General features: G+C 46.1%; 1 protein-coding gene across 5 annotated transcripts in view; it reads right to left on the reverse strand.

The window, feature by feature from the left end:
* The window catches only part of LOC140393878 (melanophilin-like), a 258,326-nt gene that overhangs the window by 34,306 nt on the left and 204,877 nt on the right, over positions 1-19,143 (reverse strand). For all 5 annotated transcript variants that reach the window (XM_072480457.1, XM_072480466.1, XM_072480475.1 and 2 more), the window contains one exon: positions 9,508-9,744. In XM_072480457.1, the coding sequence (XP_072336558.1) occupies positions 9,508-9,744 (237 nt within the window). The remainder of the gene's footprint in view (positions 1-9,507; positions 9,745-19,143) is intronic.

The following is a 19,143-nucleotide window of genomic DNA, read 5'->3' on the forward strand; positions in this document are numbered from 1 at the left end:
TCAAGTCGGGTGTTGCGGTCGGCTGTTCCGGTCGGGTGGGGGGGAGCTGCGCGGCCTTATGAGCCGTCACGCCGTGCAGCGCGTATGACGCTGCACGGCGTGAACCACTGCGCAAGCGCGGATCCCGTTACGTCGCTGCTAGCCCATTTCGGGCCGCAGACTATCGGCCCATTTTTATGACGTGACGCAAGTGGGATTTGCGCCGTTTTTTGCGCCGATCGGCGGAGTTTCCGCCGGTAACGGAGAATTTCGCCCCTGATCACAATGTGGTACATGGTAGCACAGTGATTAGCACCATTGATTCCTAATGCCTGGGACCTGGATTTGATTCCCGGCTTGGGTCACTGTCTGTGTGGAATCTGCGCGTTCTCCCTGTGTCTGCGTGGGTACTCCGATTTCTTCCCATAAGTCCCGAAAGATGTACTTGTTAGGTGAATTGGACATTCTGAATTCTCCCTCAGTGTACCCAACAGGCACTGGAGTGTGGCGACTAGGAGCTTTTCACAGTAACTTCATTGCAGTGTTAATGTAAGCCTACTTGTGACACTAATAAAGATTATTATTATAAACGAGCAATCTAATTTTGACAATGCAATGATGCAACAAGTCTGTGAAATGAAAAAAACAATCACAGTGATGTAGCAGAGACAAACTCCTCTGAAGTTGAGATTAAGGCACAATGCTGACTGAGTACAGGGATTTGTATTTTGTATTTGACCTGTATAATAGTTGAACTAGAAATTCTTGCTGGGCGATAGTTGTGAAAGCTTGTTCATAATCTACCTGACTAATGAATACTGGTTGCTGACAATTCTGTAAAAGGTGTTTCTACATAGATCAGGGGCTGGATTCTCCATTGGCAGGATCCTCCATTTCGTTGGCAGGGCACTGACGCCCACGGATTTCCTGATGGCGTGAGGGTGCCCACAATGGGAAACCCCATTGGCCAGCTGACAGGATGTAGGATCCCGCTGCCGATGGGAAGAAACCGGGTGCGCGGGACGGAGAATACTGCCCCAGATGCTTCTCACTTTTACCAGCAACCCCCTCACACTAAAACAAACAAAAGAAACAGTTTAATGGTAAAAATCATGAAATTATAGGAGGCCTTTGATGAAATTTATCATCATTTACTTTTTGACAAGTCATATTTATTCGCCCTTGTTAAAGTTATTTTTATTCCCCAGAAGAACTTTCTTTTACCTTTCTACACTTGAGGTCACATAGCTGACCAGACAAAAGATGTTGGGTGAGATCTTACGGCTGTTCACGTAGTGGGATCTTCTGGGTTTACCAGCGGTGTGGGGTGGATCCAGTGGGAAATCCCATTGACAGAGGTGCACTGCCCAATGGAGGGTTGCTTCTTGCCACCAAGAAACTCGTCCCAGGGAGGCCAGAGAATCTTGCCCGTTAGTCCTGGTCACTAGAAGCTGCACAGGGGCGGCCTCTTGTAGCCCAGTATTTTCTGCCCTTCCCTCGATCCACTGCTTCACACCTAACAAAGCAGGCAGTAGAGCTTCTCCTCCTGTTACCCAGGTACGTCTACTTCTCCATTTTGTTGACTTTTTCCCTCTTGATTGCACCAACTCATACAAGGGCCAGTTAGGGAGCAAAACAGGATTAATACATAGAGGTTGGGACATGGTTGAAGTATTAAATTAATATTTTGCATCTGCCTTTACCAAGGAATATGATGCTGTGCAGATCATGTTGAAAGAGGAGGGATAGTTAAAGGGTTTGAAATTAATAAGGAGGAGGTATTGGTTAGGAGTCTGCACTTACAGTTGATAAGGATTGGATGGGATATATCCAAGGATACGGAGGAAAATGAGAGCGGAAATTACGAAAGCACTGTCCATAATTATCCAAATCTCTTCGACTCAGGCCTGGTGCCAAGGGACTGGAGAATTGCAAATGTTTACACTCTTGTTCAGAAAAGGGTGTAAAGATAAGCCCAGGCCAGTCAGCTTAAGTTAACTTGTGGGAAAGCTTCTAGAGATGATACTTTGGGACAAAATGAATAGTTACCTGGATAAATGTAGGTAATTAAAGAAGGCCAAGATGGATTTGGTCAGAGAAAATAGTGTTTTACTAACTTGTTGGAGTTGACAGGATGGAAAATGTCAGGATGGCTGAATGGTCTAAGGCGCCAGAGTTAAGCAGTATCCTTTGTTGCAATTGGGGACCTGATGATTTCTGGTGCCTTTCACTGGTCAGCACGGTAGCACAGTGGTTAGTGGTGTTGCTTCACAGCGCCAGGGACCTGGGTTCGATTGCCAGCTTGGGTCACTGTCTGTGTGGAGTCTACACATTCTCCCCAAGTCTGCATGGGTTTCCTCCGGGTGCTCCGGTTTCCCCCCACAAGTCCCAAAAGACGTGCTTGTTAGGTGAATTGGACGTTCTGAATTCTCCCTCAGTGTACCCGAACAGACGCCGGAATGTGGCGACTAGGGGATTTTCACAGTAACTTCATTGCAGTGTTAATGTAAGCCTACTTGTGACAATAATAAAGATTATTATTAGATTTTGATGACATAACAGAGAAGGTTGATGAGGATAATGCTGTTCATATTTATACATGGAATTCCAAAAGCACAACAGATGTGTGGGCAAAGTTATAGCTCCTGCAATAAAAGGGATAGTAGCAACATGGACAGAGAATTGGTTCAGTAACAGGAAACAGAGAGTAGTGGTGACTGGATGTATTTCAGAATGGAGGAAGGTTTGTAGTTGAGTTCCCCATGGTTAGTGTTTTATCCCCTGCTCTTCCTGATATATATTAATGACCGAGACAGTGGTGTACAGGGCACATTTTCAAAATTTGTGGATGATACAAAATTTGTAAGTATTGTGAACTGCGAGGAGTATTGAACTTCAAAGGACACAGATATATTTGTAGAATAGGTGGACAAGTGGCATCTAATATTTAATGCAGGGAAGTGTAAAGTGATTCATTTTGGTACAAAGAGATAATATAAAATAGAGGGTGCAATTTTAAAGAAGTGCAGGAGCAGAAAGGCCTTGGTGTATATGTATATAAATCTTTAAAGGTGGCAGGACAGGTTTAGAGACTCGTTAATAACGCTTACGGCATCCTAGACTTATTAGTAGGGGCATTGGGTATAAAAGCAAGGAAGTTATGCTAAACTCATATAGAACACAGAATCAGTCTCAACTGGAGTATTGTGTCCAGTTCTGGGCACCATACTTTAGGAAAGGTGTGAAGTCATTAGAGAGAGTGCAGAAAAGATTAATGAGAGTGGTCCCAGGGATGGAGAACATAGGTTACGTAGATGGATTGGAGACATTGGGGCTGATTTCCTTGGCGGAGAAGGTTAAGAGGAGACTTGATAAATGCATTCAAAACCATGAGGACAAAATGGATAAGAAATAAACTCTTCCCATTGGGGAAAGATCGATAATAGAGCGGGATAGATTTAAGGTAATTGGCAAAAAAAAACAATGGCGACTTTTTAACGCAGAAAATGGTTAGAATTTGGAATGCACTGCCTGAGAGTGTGGTGGAAGCAGATTCAATCGAGGCAATCAGAAAGGATTGTTATTTGAAAAGGAAGAATGTGTGAGGCTACAGGTCGAAGGCGGGGGAGTGGCACGAGGGTAAAGTGCTCCTACGGAGAGCTGGTGCAGATATGACAAGCTGAATGGCCTCTTTTTGCACTGTAGCAACTCTGTGATTCCGGGTCTAGCTATGCTGTTGTGTCTCATGGATAATGTCAACAGACTACAGTCACATAGGATAACACAGCCAAGTCCAGTCTTGTTCCCACTCAACTGAGATTGACATATAATCACCCAGAGGTTACTGGTTAGTGGTCAGGAGTAGATATTATGATGAATTATTTTCTCTTGCCCACCCAGGATTGAGAAGGGCAGTAGTACCCCTTCTGCTGCACTAGCTGACAGCAAAGGCTGAGTTAATTCTGGTCTAGATGGTTAAGAATCATTCGGATCCTACTGTACTTCCTTCTCTGTATTTTTCTGCAGTGTTAAATCCCACCCCCTCAACTCCAGTTAATGCTTATACTTGAATGAAAAGGCCATATTTTTGCTGTGTTTTCAAATCAACAAGATGGTCCATTGATAAGAACTATAGGAGGGGAAAGGTCAATATTAGGTAAGATGTTGCTATTGCTGATTCTGTTAATAGGTTCTCTAGTGCTGCCGACATCAGAATAGGATCTGAAAATGTTTATGTATCTCATTTATATTACTTAATATCAAAGCAAAAAACAACGCACTACATTCATCCAGTCAGACATTCTCTTTAGCTGCTTAAGACCAAAATGGAAATTAGACAAAAGAACCATTAGAAAACCAAATTACACAGAGTTGCCTCTTAGGTTAATGGGGCAAAGGGGTAACTCCTTCTTCCTTTTAATGATAAGCTAATGGAACACTAGAAAAGCTTCCTTTCATTAAGATATGGGTCGCATGGACTATCGCATCAATGAGCTGAGAACAAACAATGTTACCTTTCTACATTAAAGGCCCATCATCTTACTTGGTGACAGCAACAGCCTGATATTTAAACTGATTCCAGAAAAATAAATATTTCCCGTTCAGCACATATAAAGTTAACTTCACTGGTATGGGAAAGATGTTCCTTACTTATTGATGCTGCTTTGTTGATGTCAACCATATTGATAATGGTTGATAACAACACACAATAAACAAAATGGTAATAAGTCCTGACATAAAGGGGAGGGAAGCAGGCAAAGAGGTTCAATCCCTCAGATTTCCTGGTGGTCAATTCAGAAGGACTTCCTTCCGGACTTAGCCACAGTGACATGCACCTCAGCAGGATGTTGCTACGAGAATTACAGCCAATTAATATATTTGAAGGTGAAATCACTGCTTTGTAGACAAATATGGTAGCCACTTTATGCGCAGACAGTGTCACAATGACTGAATGATCAGATAATCTGTTTTGTAAAGGTGCTCATTGAGGGAAAAATGTTGGCCAAGATGAAAATTCTGCTCATCCAGTACTGGATGTCAGGAAAGCAGCCTGATGATTTAGAGACGATGGACAGGTCAAGAGATGTGGTGATAAGGTAGAGCATAGTATTATCAGTGTATATGTGGAAACTGATATTGTGGTCTTGGATGATGAGGGACAAGGATAGCTCCTTGGGGGACATGAGCGGTAACTATGTGGGAACAAATAAGCCATGTTCTCTGGCTACAACTTAGGTAGATAAGAATGGAATCAGACAAGTGCAGTCCCACTCAAGTGGTCAAGAATGGAGAAGTGTTAAGGCGGATGGTGCACCATAGGCTGCAGGCAGGTCAAAAAGGATGAGGAGGGATGGTTTGACTTTGTCACAGTCATATAGGATGTCATTATAACTTTGATAAGAATGGTTTCAGTACAGTAGCATGGTGAAAACCTGATTGGAGGGATTTAAGCATGGAGTTCCAGGAAATAAATAAATACATTTGGGAGACAACAACACAGTCAAGGACTTTGGAGTGGAAAGGGAGATTAGAGATGCGGTGGTAGTTTGCACGGATGGTGTGATGATATGCATAAACAATCATGTATATAATGATATAAATTACTTCTAACCAGCAGGTAGCAGTGTAAGTCTACCACTTGACTCTGTACCTTGAGGAGACTGGAGATGGTCGTGTTCGTGGATAGTTGTACTTGCAGTAGCTCTAGGATAATTTATTATTCGTAGTTTGTAATATATTTCTCATAGTTATCTTAACCACGCATTTAGTTTACAATAAAACATTTTAACTAATCAGGAACTAGACGTTCTATTGTGCATCATTCCTAATGGCCAAGCAACAGAACATAACAGACGATGGAGTCAGGACTTGGTTTTCTGAGGCGACAGGAGATGCTGACAGCTTTTGAAGGAGGGGCAGAACCAGAGAAGTGAGAATCATTAGCAATGTTGACTAACGTGAGAGCCAAGAAAGGAAGTTGGGTGGTCAGTGGTTTAGTGGGAAAGAGTCAAGAGAGTGGAAGGTGGGTCTCACTGACAAGACAAACCTGGTGAGGGCATGAGGGGAAAGTTAGGAGAAAAACAAAAGAAAGATCCAAGTTTGAACTAGTGGAGGATGAAACCTTAGAGGATGTTTGGTCTGTTGGGCTAGGGCAAGCAAGGACGGTAATCCCAGTAGCAGACTGGATGGTCTCAATCTTAATGACAAAGAAGTCTATGAACTAGCTTCTCACATTTATTATTGGGGGTAAGGGTGGAGGAGACAGGGAATAAGGAAAGATGATTTGCAGTCGAGGAACAAAGTTGAGGATGCTATAGCATTTTAAGATAAATCCATCTTGTATGCAATGGCATCTCAAGTGCTCATCTAAATACTTCTTAAATGTTGTGAGGGTTCCGGCCTCTACCACCCTTTCAGGCAGCGAGTTCCAAATTCCAAACCTCCTCTGGGTGAAAAGGTTTTTCCTCCCATCCCCTCTAAACCTCCTGCCCATTATCTTAAATCAATGCCCCCTTATTATTGATCCCTCCACTAAGGGAGGAAAGTATATTTCTATCCATCCTATCCCTGCCCCTCATAATTTTATACACCTTAATCAGATCCCCCTCAGCCTTCTCTGTTCGAGGGAAAATAACCCCAGCCTATCCAGTCTGTCTTGATAGCTGAAACGCTCCAGCCCAGGGAACAACCTGGTGAATCTGCTCTGTACTCTTTTTCATGCTATCACTTTCTTTCTGTGGTGTGGCAACCAAAACTGTACACAGTACTCCAGCTGTGGCCTAACCAGCATTTTGTACAGATGCATCTTCCCTGCTCTCATATTCTATGCCTCGGCTAATAAAGACAAGGACCCTATTTACCTTCTTTACCACCTTATCTACCTTTCCTGCTGTCTTCACGGGTCTATGGACATGCACACCGAGGTCCCTCTGATCCTCTGTACTTCCTAGAGTCCTACCATTCATTGTATATTCCCTTGATCCTGGAGTAGTGAGCAGGACTCAACAATGCTTTATGTGGTCCAGGCAGATCCGGTAGTGAATGACTAAGCCAGTTGTCTGCCATATTTGTGTCACTTGGAATGAGGGAAGTGGAACTGAGGGTTATACCAGTGGAATAGTGAGGGTGAGACAGAGTTATGGTTTTAATGAGGACAATGGCATCAAAGTTGGAGGTGAGCGTGCAATTAAGCGGGCTGGTTACTGCAGCTATGTTGTGGTGAATGGAGGGCCAAATCTAGACAGTTGTAATTTTGGCTGTGCATTTGTAATTGAACTGGGAAAGAACGTTTTCCAGGGACAGACACGGAAGGGGATATGATTGGATGAAGGAAGGAGGAAGTGGAAAGTGACACAAGGAAGTGATCAGAGATGATCTAATCTGTGATTGATCCTATGGGAGTAGTGAGGTCATATGAGATGGTAAGGCAAAGGGGTGACCATAGAAATGGATTAGGAAATTTATGTGAAGGAAGAGATACCGGCAGGACAGTGAACTCAGTCGAGAGTGAGCATGATGAGATCCAATGGAAGGTGAAGTCAACAAGGTTGAGAAGTTTCTCAGTGCAGAACCTCAGTGAGAAAATTGATATGGCACTTGGATTGACCGTAGAAAATAAGGATTTTAAATTACATGAGAGTCAGGGAAAAAGGTGAGATGCTTAAAGGAGGAGACAATGGTAAAGAAGTAAGGAGACAAGGTGTGCTTTGGTGATAGGTGCTTTGGTCTGTGCAAAGCAAATGGTGGATGTTAGAGCCTTCAATTGTGAAACGGATTATTACATTCCCATTTTTCATGCGGGAATGAAGGGTCTGATCTTCCAGTCCCGCCAAAGTTAACAGAGACTGGATTGGCTCATTGCATCCGCCGCAGGGAAACCCACCACAACGGGGCTAGACAATCCCAGTCAAAATCATATTGGAGTATTTTTCTGAGATTTAAAGCACTACAATAGAAGGTGTTAACATTAAAGGATGTGTCTATTGAGGAAGGCATTAATTTACTTTCAGGTTAATTCTAGCAAGGTAACTATAGCATATTTTTGGAAGCAAACTTCAGCTATGCAGAGCTGTTCTGCCACATTCTATGATATAATGAGTTTACTAATTTACATTTTGGAATTGCAACCAACCCTGCCTTATCACCAACCCCATTAAATATGTGTGATTTGAAACATGAGACAAGAACTGCCCTTTACACATTAAAATTTTTAATTTTTGGAAATTGAATGCTTTTTCACTTCAGGCCCACCAGATTTTGGGCAGTGTACGACCTCAACAAGCTTTTAAAAAAAAAATTAGAGTATCCAATTCATTTTTTCCAATTAAGGGGCAATGTAGCATGGCTAATTCACCTATCCTTCACACCTGTGGGTTGTGGGGACGAAACCCATGCAAACACGGGGAGAATGTGCAAACTCCACACGGAGAGTGACCCAGAGCCATGATCGAACCTGGGACCTTGGTGCCGTGAGGCAGCAGCACTAACCACTTCGCCACCGTGCTGCCCCCTCTCATCAAGCTTATACATAGGTTAGGAAAGACACTCTGCAGCAAAGAGAGGCTGAAGTGGTGGCAACATTAGCCTTGTTGCAATGTGCCAATTATGATTATCATAGTCAGTCAAATTTCACTTTCTTCTAGGGCGACGCCCACGAAGAAAGAAAAAAAAGTTACCGCTCACCACCGTTAAATTGCACCCCTAACCTAATCTCATGTAACACTTTCTCCAGCATGGTCACTGAATTGTAAGCAGGATCATCTGATTTACCCCTTTTTACTTAATAACTGAAATGCTGAAGCCAACTCTGACACCCCAATGCATAATTGGCTGATAACACCTCACCCAATGAAGATCAGTGACTGGATCCTTCTGGAACAGTATAGTTCAGTACCACATCTAATGAGCCATTGGGAAAAGTTTAAAAAATGATACTTGCATCGTTTATCTGCTCAATTGCTCTCACGCTACCCATATGATTCACCTGTGCATTTACTTCACCCATTTTCCAATTAGGTTACATTCAACGTCTTGCTCAGGTTTTGCTTTGGTACAATTTTTGTTGATGTTCAACTACTCAGATTTCAATATTTAAGTTCTTGTTTTCTCCACTTACCTTTTACCCCATTTCACCATTTCACAACTCGAAGCCAGGCAAAGTTAGATTTCCATGCTTCTTCCAATGGTGCTATCAAATTAACCATGAGTATGGGTTTCAGGGTGGGATTCACAATCTAATATTCTTTCTCAACCAATGGGATATTGCCCATCCTTTGGATGATGCCTTCCTCTGAAAAAAGCTACAAAACTGGGAACCTGTTTAGAGGTGTTGAGTAGGTCAGAAACTGTATTGGGACAACACGGCTACTCCACCGCCACCACAGTGCCTGTTGAAGAGACGGGAGATAAACCATTGAACATTAACATTATACTCAGCAACTGACAACAGATTTTACCTGGCGTGCTTTATCGAATACTTCTTGCAGACTAAAGAGTGCAAACCGAGCCTCACCTCAAAGAGTATCTTACCTTTAGAGCCTCACTCTGCAGGTCTTCACTGGATGAAGTCACTTCTCGTGTTCTTTCAGTTTTCCTTTTTACCTCTTCTTCGTCAGATGAAGGGCCTTTGTCACTGATATTGCTGGCTAACTCACTCAATTTCTTCTTCAGCTTTTCTTCTTCTATGTCTGCATCCGTCAAATCAAGACCTGAGGCTTCAGAATCAACTGGAGGCAACATTGGAAGTTTACCTGTGTTGGCCGGTGTCTGCAAAATCAATGCAAATTTTTTTAAATTAAAGTTATTTATTTAGAATTACATAGAATATACTGCACAGAAATTGGTCATTTGGCACAAGCAACCTAAGCTGGTGTTTATGCTCCCCTGAAGCTTTCCTCATTCTGGATTGGATTGGATTTGTTTATTGTCACGTGTACCGAGGTATAGTGAAAAGTATTTTTCTGCGAGCAGCTCAAACAGATCATTTAGTTCATGATAAAAAAAATACATAATAGGGCACCAATGTACACAATGTAAATACCTAGGGTATCGGGTGAAGCATCCTGCAAGGATGAAGCACATCCTTCCTCATCTAACTCTATCAAAATAACCCTCGATTCTCTTCTCCCTCTTATGTCTATCTAGCTTCCTTTAAGCACATCCCTTTAGCACATCTATCCTATTCTTTGTGGTTGTGATTTACACGTTTGCATCATTCGCTGGGTAAAGAGGTTTCTTTGGAATTCCCTATTTGAATGCTGGGTGACTATCTTATGTTGATGACCCCTAATTTTGCTCTCTCCCACTGATGGAAACAAACTCTCTGCACTCGATGCGACTAAATGGGAACAAAGTCCCATAACGAGCGCGTTGAGCCATGTGTTTCTCAGCGGGGAATGCACAGCCGAGGCCGCACATAGCCCATTTTGTACACCAGGGAGCTCCGAGCTCCCCGAAGCAATCCTCAACCCCCAGCCTGAATACACTATGGGAAGGTCTCAGGACCCCCCCCCCCCCCCCCACAACACCCACGCAGCCCATCCCCGGCCCAATCGCGCACGCACACAAAATGTCACCTGGGCACCTTGGCAATGCCAGGCTGGCACCCAGGTGGCACTGCCAGGATGCCCAGGTGGCACCAGCAGTGCCAGGGCACCACCCTGCCCATAGGGCATGCAGCTGGTGGCCTCCAGACCCCATGAGCGCCATTCCGTTTAGTCCCATTTGTGGGGACTAGTGCTGAATGGCGCTCGCCCGAGGTTTCCGAGGCGAACGGGATGAACCCCAAAGTCTCAGGTACCTCAGAAATCTCAGGTACCTTGGAAATATTAGAGTGAAACTAGCTGCCTCACTCTAATATGCAGATTTGCCAAAAAGTGATCCCGCCCACAATAGACAGGATTCACATTGCAATATCTCACAAAATCATGATGGATCTTGCGAAGCGTTGCGAGCCAGGTAGATCCCGGGAAGAGATTCTCCCGGCTTTTATTGACCACGCTGTGCCACGGTGAGCTGCTTTTTGGGTGCAGTGTGGCCATTGGACAGCGCCATCTGTGTCGACTCTTTCATAATTTGAATGGTCACTCCTGGAGGTCTTGTGGTGCAATGGTAACATCTCTGCTTCTCAGCTTAAAAGCTCTGGGTTCAGATCTCACCCCAGGATTTGATGGTCTGCTTGGCTGGATGGCCAGTGTGATTCAGATTAGTGCCATCAGCAAGGGGTTTAATCCCTGTTTCAACTGGGGTGGATTTGAGACTTGCCTTTTTGCCCTGACTGTGGTGGAGATTGCGGCACCATGGGTCATGGAACTGAAGATTATAAGGTCACCCAACAGTTTTATCTTTCCCAAGTTTTCTCTCATAGTTCTGATGTCACCCAGATAAAACTATTTATCTGAAAAAATGTGTTTAATTGACTCCTAGGGTACAGGCTATATTTGGACATACATTCTTTTTTTGCTACTCTCAGTTTTAGGTTTTTCTACATCATCTAATATACTCTGAATGGTGGGCTGATTCTTAAACCATCATCTTGCTGTTCTAGGGAAATAAGAAAGAAATACAATTTACAAATTATGTAATTCAAAAGGATGACAGTACGAACTTTTAGATTGACCAGGCTCCATTATTGGCAGAAGTTGCTCAGTACAGGCAGCAGCTATGTGCACTGACCAGCTTCTGCAACTAGATGAAGCCCAAGAATTCAGAAATGAAACCAGGAGAAGTAGCCACTGAAGAGCAGATCCCAAAGATGCAGGTAAAAACAGAGGCTGGGTGAAAAGGGTAGAGTTGACAAGGGCGAGGGATGAGTTGACGAGGGATGAGTTGGCAAGGGGGTGGGGGGGGAATGGATTTAGCAAGGGCGGGGCAGGGGGGGAGTTGGCAAGGGGGGAGAATAGCAGGGGTGGGGAGAGCGTGCTGTAATCGGCAAGGATGGGAGAACCAAAACTGGGAGGTGGTAAGGCTGGGAATCAGCAAGGTTGGGGAGAAGCAAGGGCAGGAGTGGCAAGGATGGGGGTCGACAAGGGAGATGTTGGTAAGGCTGGGAATCAGCAAGGGTGAAAGCACTGCAGGAAAAGGCATGTGAGCAGACATGCCACAAAAGAAGAAGTCTATAGCAAATGTCATGAAAGTGAAAATGGCAATGTTGAAGTTAAAATGAAATAAGGTTAAGTCAGTTAACATTAACAGAAGACATACTGTAATGGATGCACTAATTGCAATCTTCAAAGATACCAGCAGATTGTAAAACCACAAAAACACCTCTATTCAAGGAAGGAGGAAAAAAGAAAGCAGGAAACTATAGTCTAGTTTAAAAAATTAAAATTTAAAAAAAAATTTGTTTACAGGATGCGGGCGTCGCTGATTAGGCCAGCATTTATTGCTCATCCCTAGTTGCCCTTGAGAAGGTAGTGGTGAGTTGATTTTGTGAACCGCTGTAGTCCATTAGGTGTAGATACACCCACTGTGCTGTTAGGGATGGAATTCCAGGATTTTGTCCCAGCGATGGCAAAGGAACGGCGATATATTTCCAAGTCAAAGGGGTGAGTGACTTGGAGGGGGACCTCTAGGTGGTGCGGTTCCTAGGTATCTGCTGCTCTTGTCCTTCTAGATGGCAGTGGTTGTGGGTTTGGAGGTGCTGTCTAAGGAACCTTGGTGAGTTACTGCAGTGCATCTTATAGATGATACACGTGGCTGCCACTGTTCGGCAGTGGTGGAGGGTTTGAATGTTTGTGGAAGGAGGAGCAATCAAGCGAGCTGCTTTGTCCTGGATGCTGTCGAGCTTCTTGTATTGTTGGAGCTGCACTCATCCAGGCAAGTGGAGAGTATTCCATTACATTCCTGACTTGTACCTTGTAGATGGTGGACAGGCTTTGGGGGGTCAGGAGGTGAGTTACCCGCCGTAGGATTCCTAGCCTTTGCCCTGTCCTGATAGCCACAGTATTAATGTAGCTAGTCCAGTTCAGTTTCTGATCAATAGTAACCCGCAGAATGTCAATTGTGGGGGATTCAGTGATGGTAATGCCATTGACTGTCAAGGGGTGATGGCTAGATCCTCTTTTGTAGGAGATGGTAATTGCCTGGCACTTGTGTGGCACAAATGTAACTTGTCACTTGTCAACCCAATCCTGGATATTGTCCAGGTCTTGCTGCATTTGGACATGGACTGCTTCATTATCTGAGGAGTCATGAATGGTGCTGAATATTGTGCAGTCATCCGCAAACATCCCCACTTCTGACCTTATAATGGAAGGGAGATCATTGATGAAGCAGCTGATGATGGTTGGGCCAAGGACACTACCCTGAGGAACTACCCTGAGATGATTGACCGCCAACCACCACAACCATCTTCCTTTGTGCCAGGTATGACTCTAACCAGCGGAGAGTTTTCCCCCTGATTCCCATTGACTCCAGTTTAGCTTGGGCTCCTTGATGCCATGCTCGGTCAAATGCTGCTTTGATGTCACGGGCAGTCACTCTCACCTCACCTCTGACATTCAGCTCTTTTGCCCATGTATGAACCAAGTCGGTAATGAGGTCAGGAGCTGAGTGACCCTGGCGGAACCCAAACTGAGCGTCCGTGAGCAGGTAAGTGCCGCTTGATCGCACTGTTGATGACTCTTCCATCACTTTGCTGATGATGGAGTAGACTGATAGGGCGGTAATTGGCTGGGCTGGATTTGCCCTGTTTCTTGTGTACAGGACATAGCTGGGAAATTTTCCACATTGCCGGGTAGATGCCAGTGTTGTAGCTGCACTGGTACAGCTTGGCTGGGATGCAGCAAGTTCTGGAGCACAAGTCTTCAGTACTATTACTGGAATATTATCTGGACCCATAGCCTTTGCAGTATCCAGTGTCTTCAGCTGTTTATTGATATCACATGTAGTGAATCGTATTAGCTGAAGACTGACATCTGTGATGCTGGGTACCACCGGAGGAGACCAAGATGGATCATCGGCACTTCTGGCTGAAGATTGTTGCGAATGCCGCAGCCTTGTTTATTGTACATACGTGCTGGGCTCCTCCATCATTGAGGATGGGGATATTTGTGGAGTTTCCTCCTCCAGTGAGTTGTTGGATGTGGCAAGGCTGGATGTGGCAGGACTGCAGAGCTTAGATCTGATGCGTTGGTTGTGGAATCGCTTAGCTCTGCCTATTACTCGCTGCTTATGCTGTTTTTGCTTCAACAGGTTGACACCTCATTTTTCAGTCTGTTCCTGGGATGTGGGTGCCATTGGTTAGGCCAGCATTTATTACCCAGCCCAAATTGCCTTTGAGAAGGTGATAGTGTCGGTACACAGACAGTGCTGTTAGGAATGGAGTTCCTAGATTTTGACCAATCTCATTGGGAGAATGTTGGAATCCATGATTAATGAGATAGTAGCAGGACATTTAGAAAATCATGATACAGTCAGGCAAAGTCAACATGGTTTTATGTAATGGGAATCGTATTTGATAAATTCATTAGAATCTTTTGAGGATGTAGCAAGCAGGGTGGATCAAGGAGGATCAGCAGACTTAGTGCAAAGGGGGACCGTGGATGTAGTGTATTTGAATTTCCAAAAGACATTTGATAAAATACCATATTAAAGGTTATTGCACAAGACAAGCGCTCATGATGTTGGGGATAGCATGCCAGCATGGATAGAAGAGTGGCTCACTAACAGAAAACAGAGAGTTGTGTTAAATGGGTCACTTTCAGGTTGGGAAACTATTGTTGCCACTTGAGAAAGATTTTCTTTCCACAGTATAATATACTGATATATGAATATATCATGCTAATATAGTGAGAGGTGTTTTTCTCTTATTGTCTATATTTCTAAGATGTACCATCTGGTGTATAAATGACAACTATATGTACATTTCATTCCTGCTAAGTTTCAGTGAGTCCGCAGAAGTGATGTCGGGATCAAGCACGTTGAGGCAATATTGGCATTTGTACTATAGCGGTTTGGTGTCACATGCACCTCACCAGTTTCCTTTGTAAATTAATCTGTGTGGAGGAGAGAAGCGAAGAATTCACACAAAAAACAGAGAGAAAGCACAGAGGAGTGGACATGGGGTGTGGAAGTGACCTACCAATGGCTGGCAACCAAGGACATATAACAACACTCGTTGATTCCATACTCTGAGCCACTCTTGCACACCTCCACTCTGGGGAGAACATAGAAACATAGAAAATAAAAGCAGGAGGAGGCCATTCAGCCCTTCGAGCCTGCTCCACCATTCATTATGATCATGGCTGATCATCAAGTTCAATACCCTGATCCCGCCTTCCCCCCAGATCCCTTGATCCCTTTTAGTAATCACGTCATCACGTTGCAGTATGTGACTGTATCAATTTGTAAGTCTTTGGTCTGTAATGGTAAATGTGTGCCTATCAAATATTATGTTTGTCACTGGCAAACAAATGTTTTCAAACTTTTTTAACAGTGTCTTGGGTCCTCTTTCGCCTGCTCCATTTGGAAGACAAAAGATTCTAACATCTCAATGGCCTCAGGACCTGCTAGATTTAGGAAGTTGTAAACTTGAACATGTTTTGATTTGCCAGATAGCCCGGCGCTGCAGTATATTCGCCACTCCTTTTCAAACTTGGCCCAGTTGTCTGCAACATTTTCATCAAATATATTGTATTGTATTGTATTGCACTGCCAACTCCTGACACTATGTAGAAGTACTGGGTTCCAATGACTGGCGACCAAGGACTTATAACAGCAATAGTTTATTAAATACCCTGAGCAGTTCTTACACGCTTCCGCTCTGCCCGCGCTCCGGGGAGAAATTCCCCATTTCCGACATGTGACCCTTTAAGTAGCCACATCATCACGTGACTACTTGGTCTCCATGAGGCAAGAGACATAAACCCACCCAAAAATACATGGGGTCGGGAGAGTGTGAGGAAGGCCAAGAGAGCAAGGAGAAAGAAAGGAGAGGGAAAAAAAGTGAGCACACAAAAAGGGCAAGTTCAGACTCACTCTCTTCTCTTATCCTTTAAAAACAATTTGGAAATATTCTCACCATTAGTCACGCCCTTTATAAAATTTGGTTAGAAAACGGCGATTCATTGCCCTCACCAGGACTGCTAAGGGAGAACTAGGTGTACAGAGAATCTTGTCAGTCATAAAAACAGAAAAGATCTTCGATGCACTGCAAGTCTGGAGTGGCCAGAAAGATGACAATTATTTAACCTTTTGAGTGGAAAATATCTGATGAAATATTGGCCTCTCTTTTCTCTTTAAGGATGTTTACTCGATCTGCCACGGATTTCCAGCAAACCTTTTTGTTTGTATGAGGCTTTAATCATTCAGCAACTTTGCATGATGTTGGGAGTTGGATGTTAACAAATACACAGAAACTGAGGCTGGAGGTTTTATAATAAGCTGTGCACAGAGGATTCAGCACCACATCTAGAAAGGACAGAGTAGCAAAACTGAAGCAATGATGATTGCAATGCAGGAACAGAGCATTCCTGTTAGAAAATTACATTAGGCATATTGTGCATACATGCTGTCAGGTCTAAACTCTTGGAAGGTAACAGAATGGACAACAGCTATGCAAAATTCTAACTTTAAAATGGCTTAAACAGAGATCTTCGGCTGGATTCTCCGTTCTGAAGACTAAGTGTTGACGTCTGGGCAGGATTTGTGGACTTCCACGATAGCAAAAGTGTCACCACACCTGGACCATGTGGCGCCATGTGGGATGCACTTGATTCCAACGAGGAAAGGTGCCGGATTTGCCAGACTCGCGATTGACACTCAGGAGGCTAACAGGCTGTAATCGCATATACACACTCCACTCCCCACACACACCATCCCAATCAACAAGATGGCAGCATGACGCGCGCCTCCACACTTCACGGATGCCGAAGTGGAGACCGTCCTGGATGCTGTGGAGGAGAGGCGGACCAGCCTGTACCCTGGCCTGGGAAGGCGGCTGCCAGCCGCCGTCGTTCGCCATCCTGAGTGCATGTGGCAGAGGAGGGCAAGGCCTCCAGTAACGTCGTCCGGACCAGCCTGCAGTGCTGAAAAAAACAGCACGACCTCCTCAAGGTGGCAAGGGTGAGAAGGCAGCACTGTGCCCCTGGCACCAACCCCCGTCCCACACACCGATCCCATGCCGGCGTGAAGACATAGCCTCACAATCGGAGAATCCAGTCCCCTATGCTCCGAGGCCTCCGGTGGGCCGATATCCCGCCGGTGTCGTTCACTTGTGATTATGAAAATCGTGAACCTGGCTGCTGAGCGAGAGAGAGGAGGTAGGAAATGGCGTGGGGTGACTGCGGGCTGCCAGCCTGGACATCGGCCATGCCGGCTGTCGTGGGGAGTGGGGGCCTGACAGAGCCGGGAGTGGTGAAGGGGAGGATAGAGGAGAGGGAATGGGAGGGGAGGGTGGGAGGAGGGAGGCAACTGAGCGGCCTGGGTGCCCCCCCCCCATGGGACTAGGGCAGTGCCCAGGCACTGACCGCCATCTTGCGGAACACCCACTGACCACCCACCCCGTCCTCTGGTTGTATACAGTGACACCGGCCCCATGGGTGCCCCCCCCCCCCCCCGCCAAACCCGCACCTCCCCCCCTCCTGGCCCCGAACACCCCACCCAGGACCATACCCAAGGCAGCCCCCAGTGCAGGCAGTGCGAGACAACGGTGTCCCTGGCAGTAGGGATGGGAGCCAGGACTGGGGAACCGACAGGGCCGGATACCGGCAGAGGAACGGGCTGCAGAGGGGAAGGTGGCAGCCGCACGAGCTGGAGGGATGGCTGCCGACTGCCCAACAGGCTGAGGAGGAGGTGCCATGGAGGTGCCACATGAGGCCCCACTTGTACCAGAATCGCAAGTCATTGGAGGACCTGCCGGACTGGGCATGCAGATGGAGACTGTGGATGAGCAGAGGAACTGTGAGACACATCTGCCAGATGATGGCACACCTGGCACCGCGGGGATATGGAGGAGGACACCTGTTCCTAGTGACTGTCAAGGTGACAGTCGCCCTCAACTTCTATGCGATGGGGTCCTTCCAGTCGCCGAGTGGGGACCTGTCCAGGATCTCGCAGACATTCGTGCACAGGTGCATCCGCACAATCAGTAATGCCCTGTATGCACACGCGGCCCAGTACATACAATTCCATGTGGACCGCGCCCACCAGGATGCCCGGGCAGCTGGGTTCGCTGCCATCACCGAGATGCCCCGGGTCCAGGGGGTAATCGACGGGTTGCATGTCACCGGCGGATAACAGGTCGCTGTACCAACAGAAAGAGGTTTCACTCCATGAACATGCAGCTGGTCTGCGATTAACAGATGTGCACCATGCGCGTCTCCACCCAATACCTGGACAGCGTGCACGACTCATTCACCTTGGCACACTCGGTGATTCCCAACATGTTCGAGGGGCAACTCCCGGCTGCGGGGTTGGCTGCTGTGCAACAGGGGTTACCCGTTGCAGTTGTGGCTGATGACGCCTATCCGGAGGCCACAGACCGATGTGGAGACCTGATACAATCCCTTACAGCGACCAGGGATGTGGTCAAGTGTGCTTCGGCCTCTTCTAGATGAGCTTAGGTGCCTGGTCCATTCTGGAGGGGCCCTCCAGTACGAGGTTGAGAGGGTCACCTGCATCATGGTGGCCTTCTGCATCCTCCACAATAAAGCACAGCAGAGGGGTGATGTGCTGGAGAAGGATGATGAGGAGGAAGGGCTGGCCTTGTCCAACGAGGAGGATGCGGGGCAGGTGGACGATGAGCGGGACATGGGACCCGGGCAGGCAACGTCATCGCCAGGGCCAGGGTGCACCCACAGGGCCTGTACTGGCCCCCCATCACCCACTCCCCCTCCGGCCGTCACTGATCAGCCCACCCTCACACCCAGCAGACAGAGCACTGAGGCCAGTTTCAACGCCGTTAACAGGTGCTTATTGTGGAGAAATATATACAGTCTGTGCCCTAACCCCTATGACTGAACTGTGCTCTGTACCTGTGCCAACCTAACTGGTGTCTAACGTTCTGGCCTTACGGGCCCTAACACTACGCCTAGGTAGTTCCCCAGATGGTACAGCTGGGGTGGAGGCAACCTGCTGTGACTACTGCCCTGCAACATGGGCCCCCGTTGGCGCACGTCTCCTGGGCGACTGGCCTGGATGGGCCTGGCCACTGCGCAGGCATCC

This window comes from Scyliorhinus torazame, chromosome 2 (assembly GCF_047496885.1).
Source record: "Scyliorhinus torazame isolate Kashiwa2021f chromosome 2, sScyTor2.1, whole genome shotgun sequence".
NCBI lineage: Eukaryota > Metazoa > Chordata > Chondrichthyes > Carcharhiniformes > Scyliorhinidae > Scyliorhinus > Scyliorhinus torazame.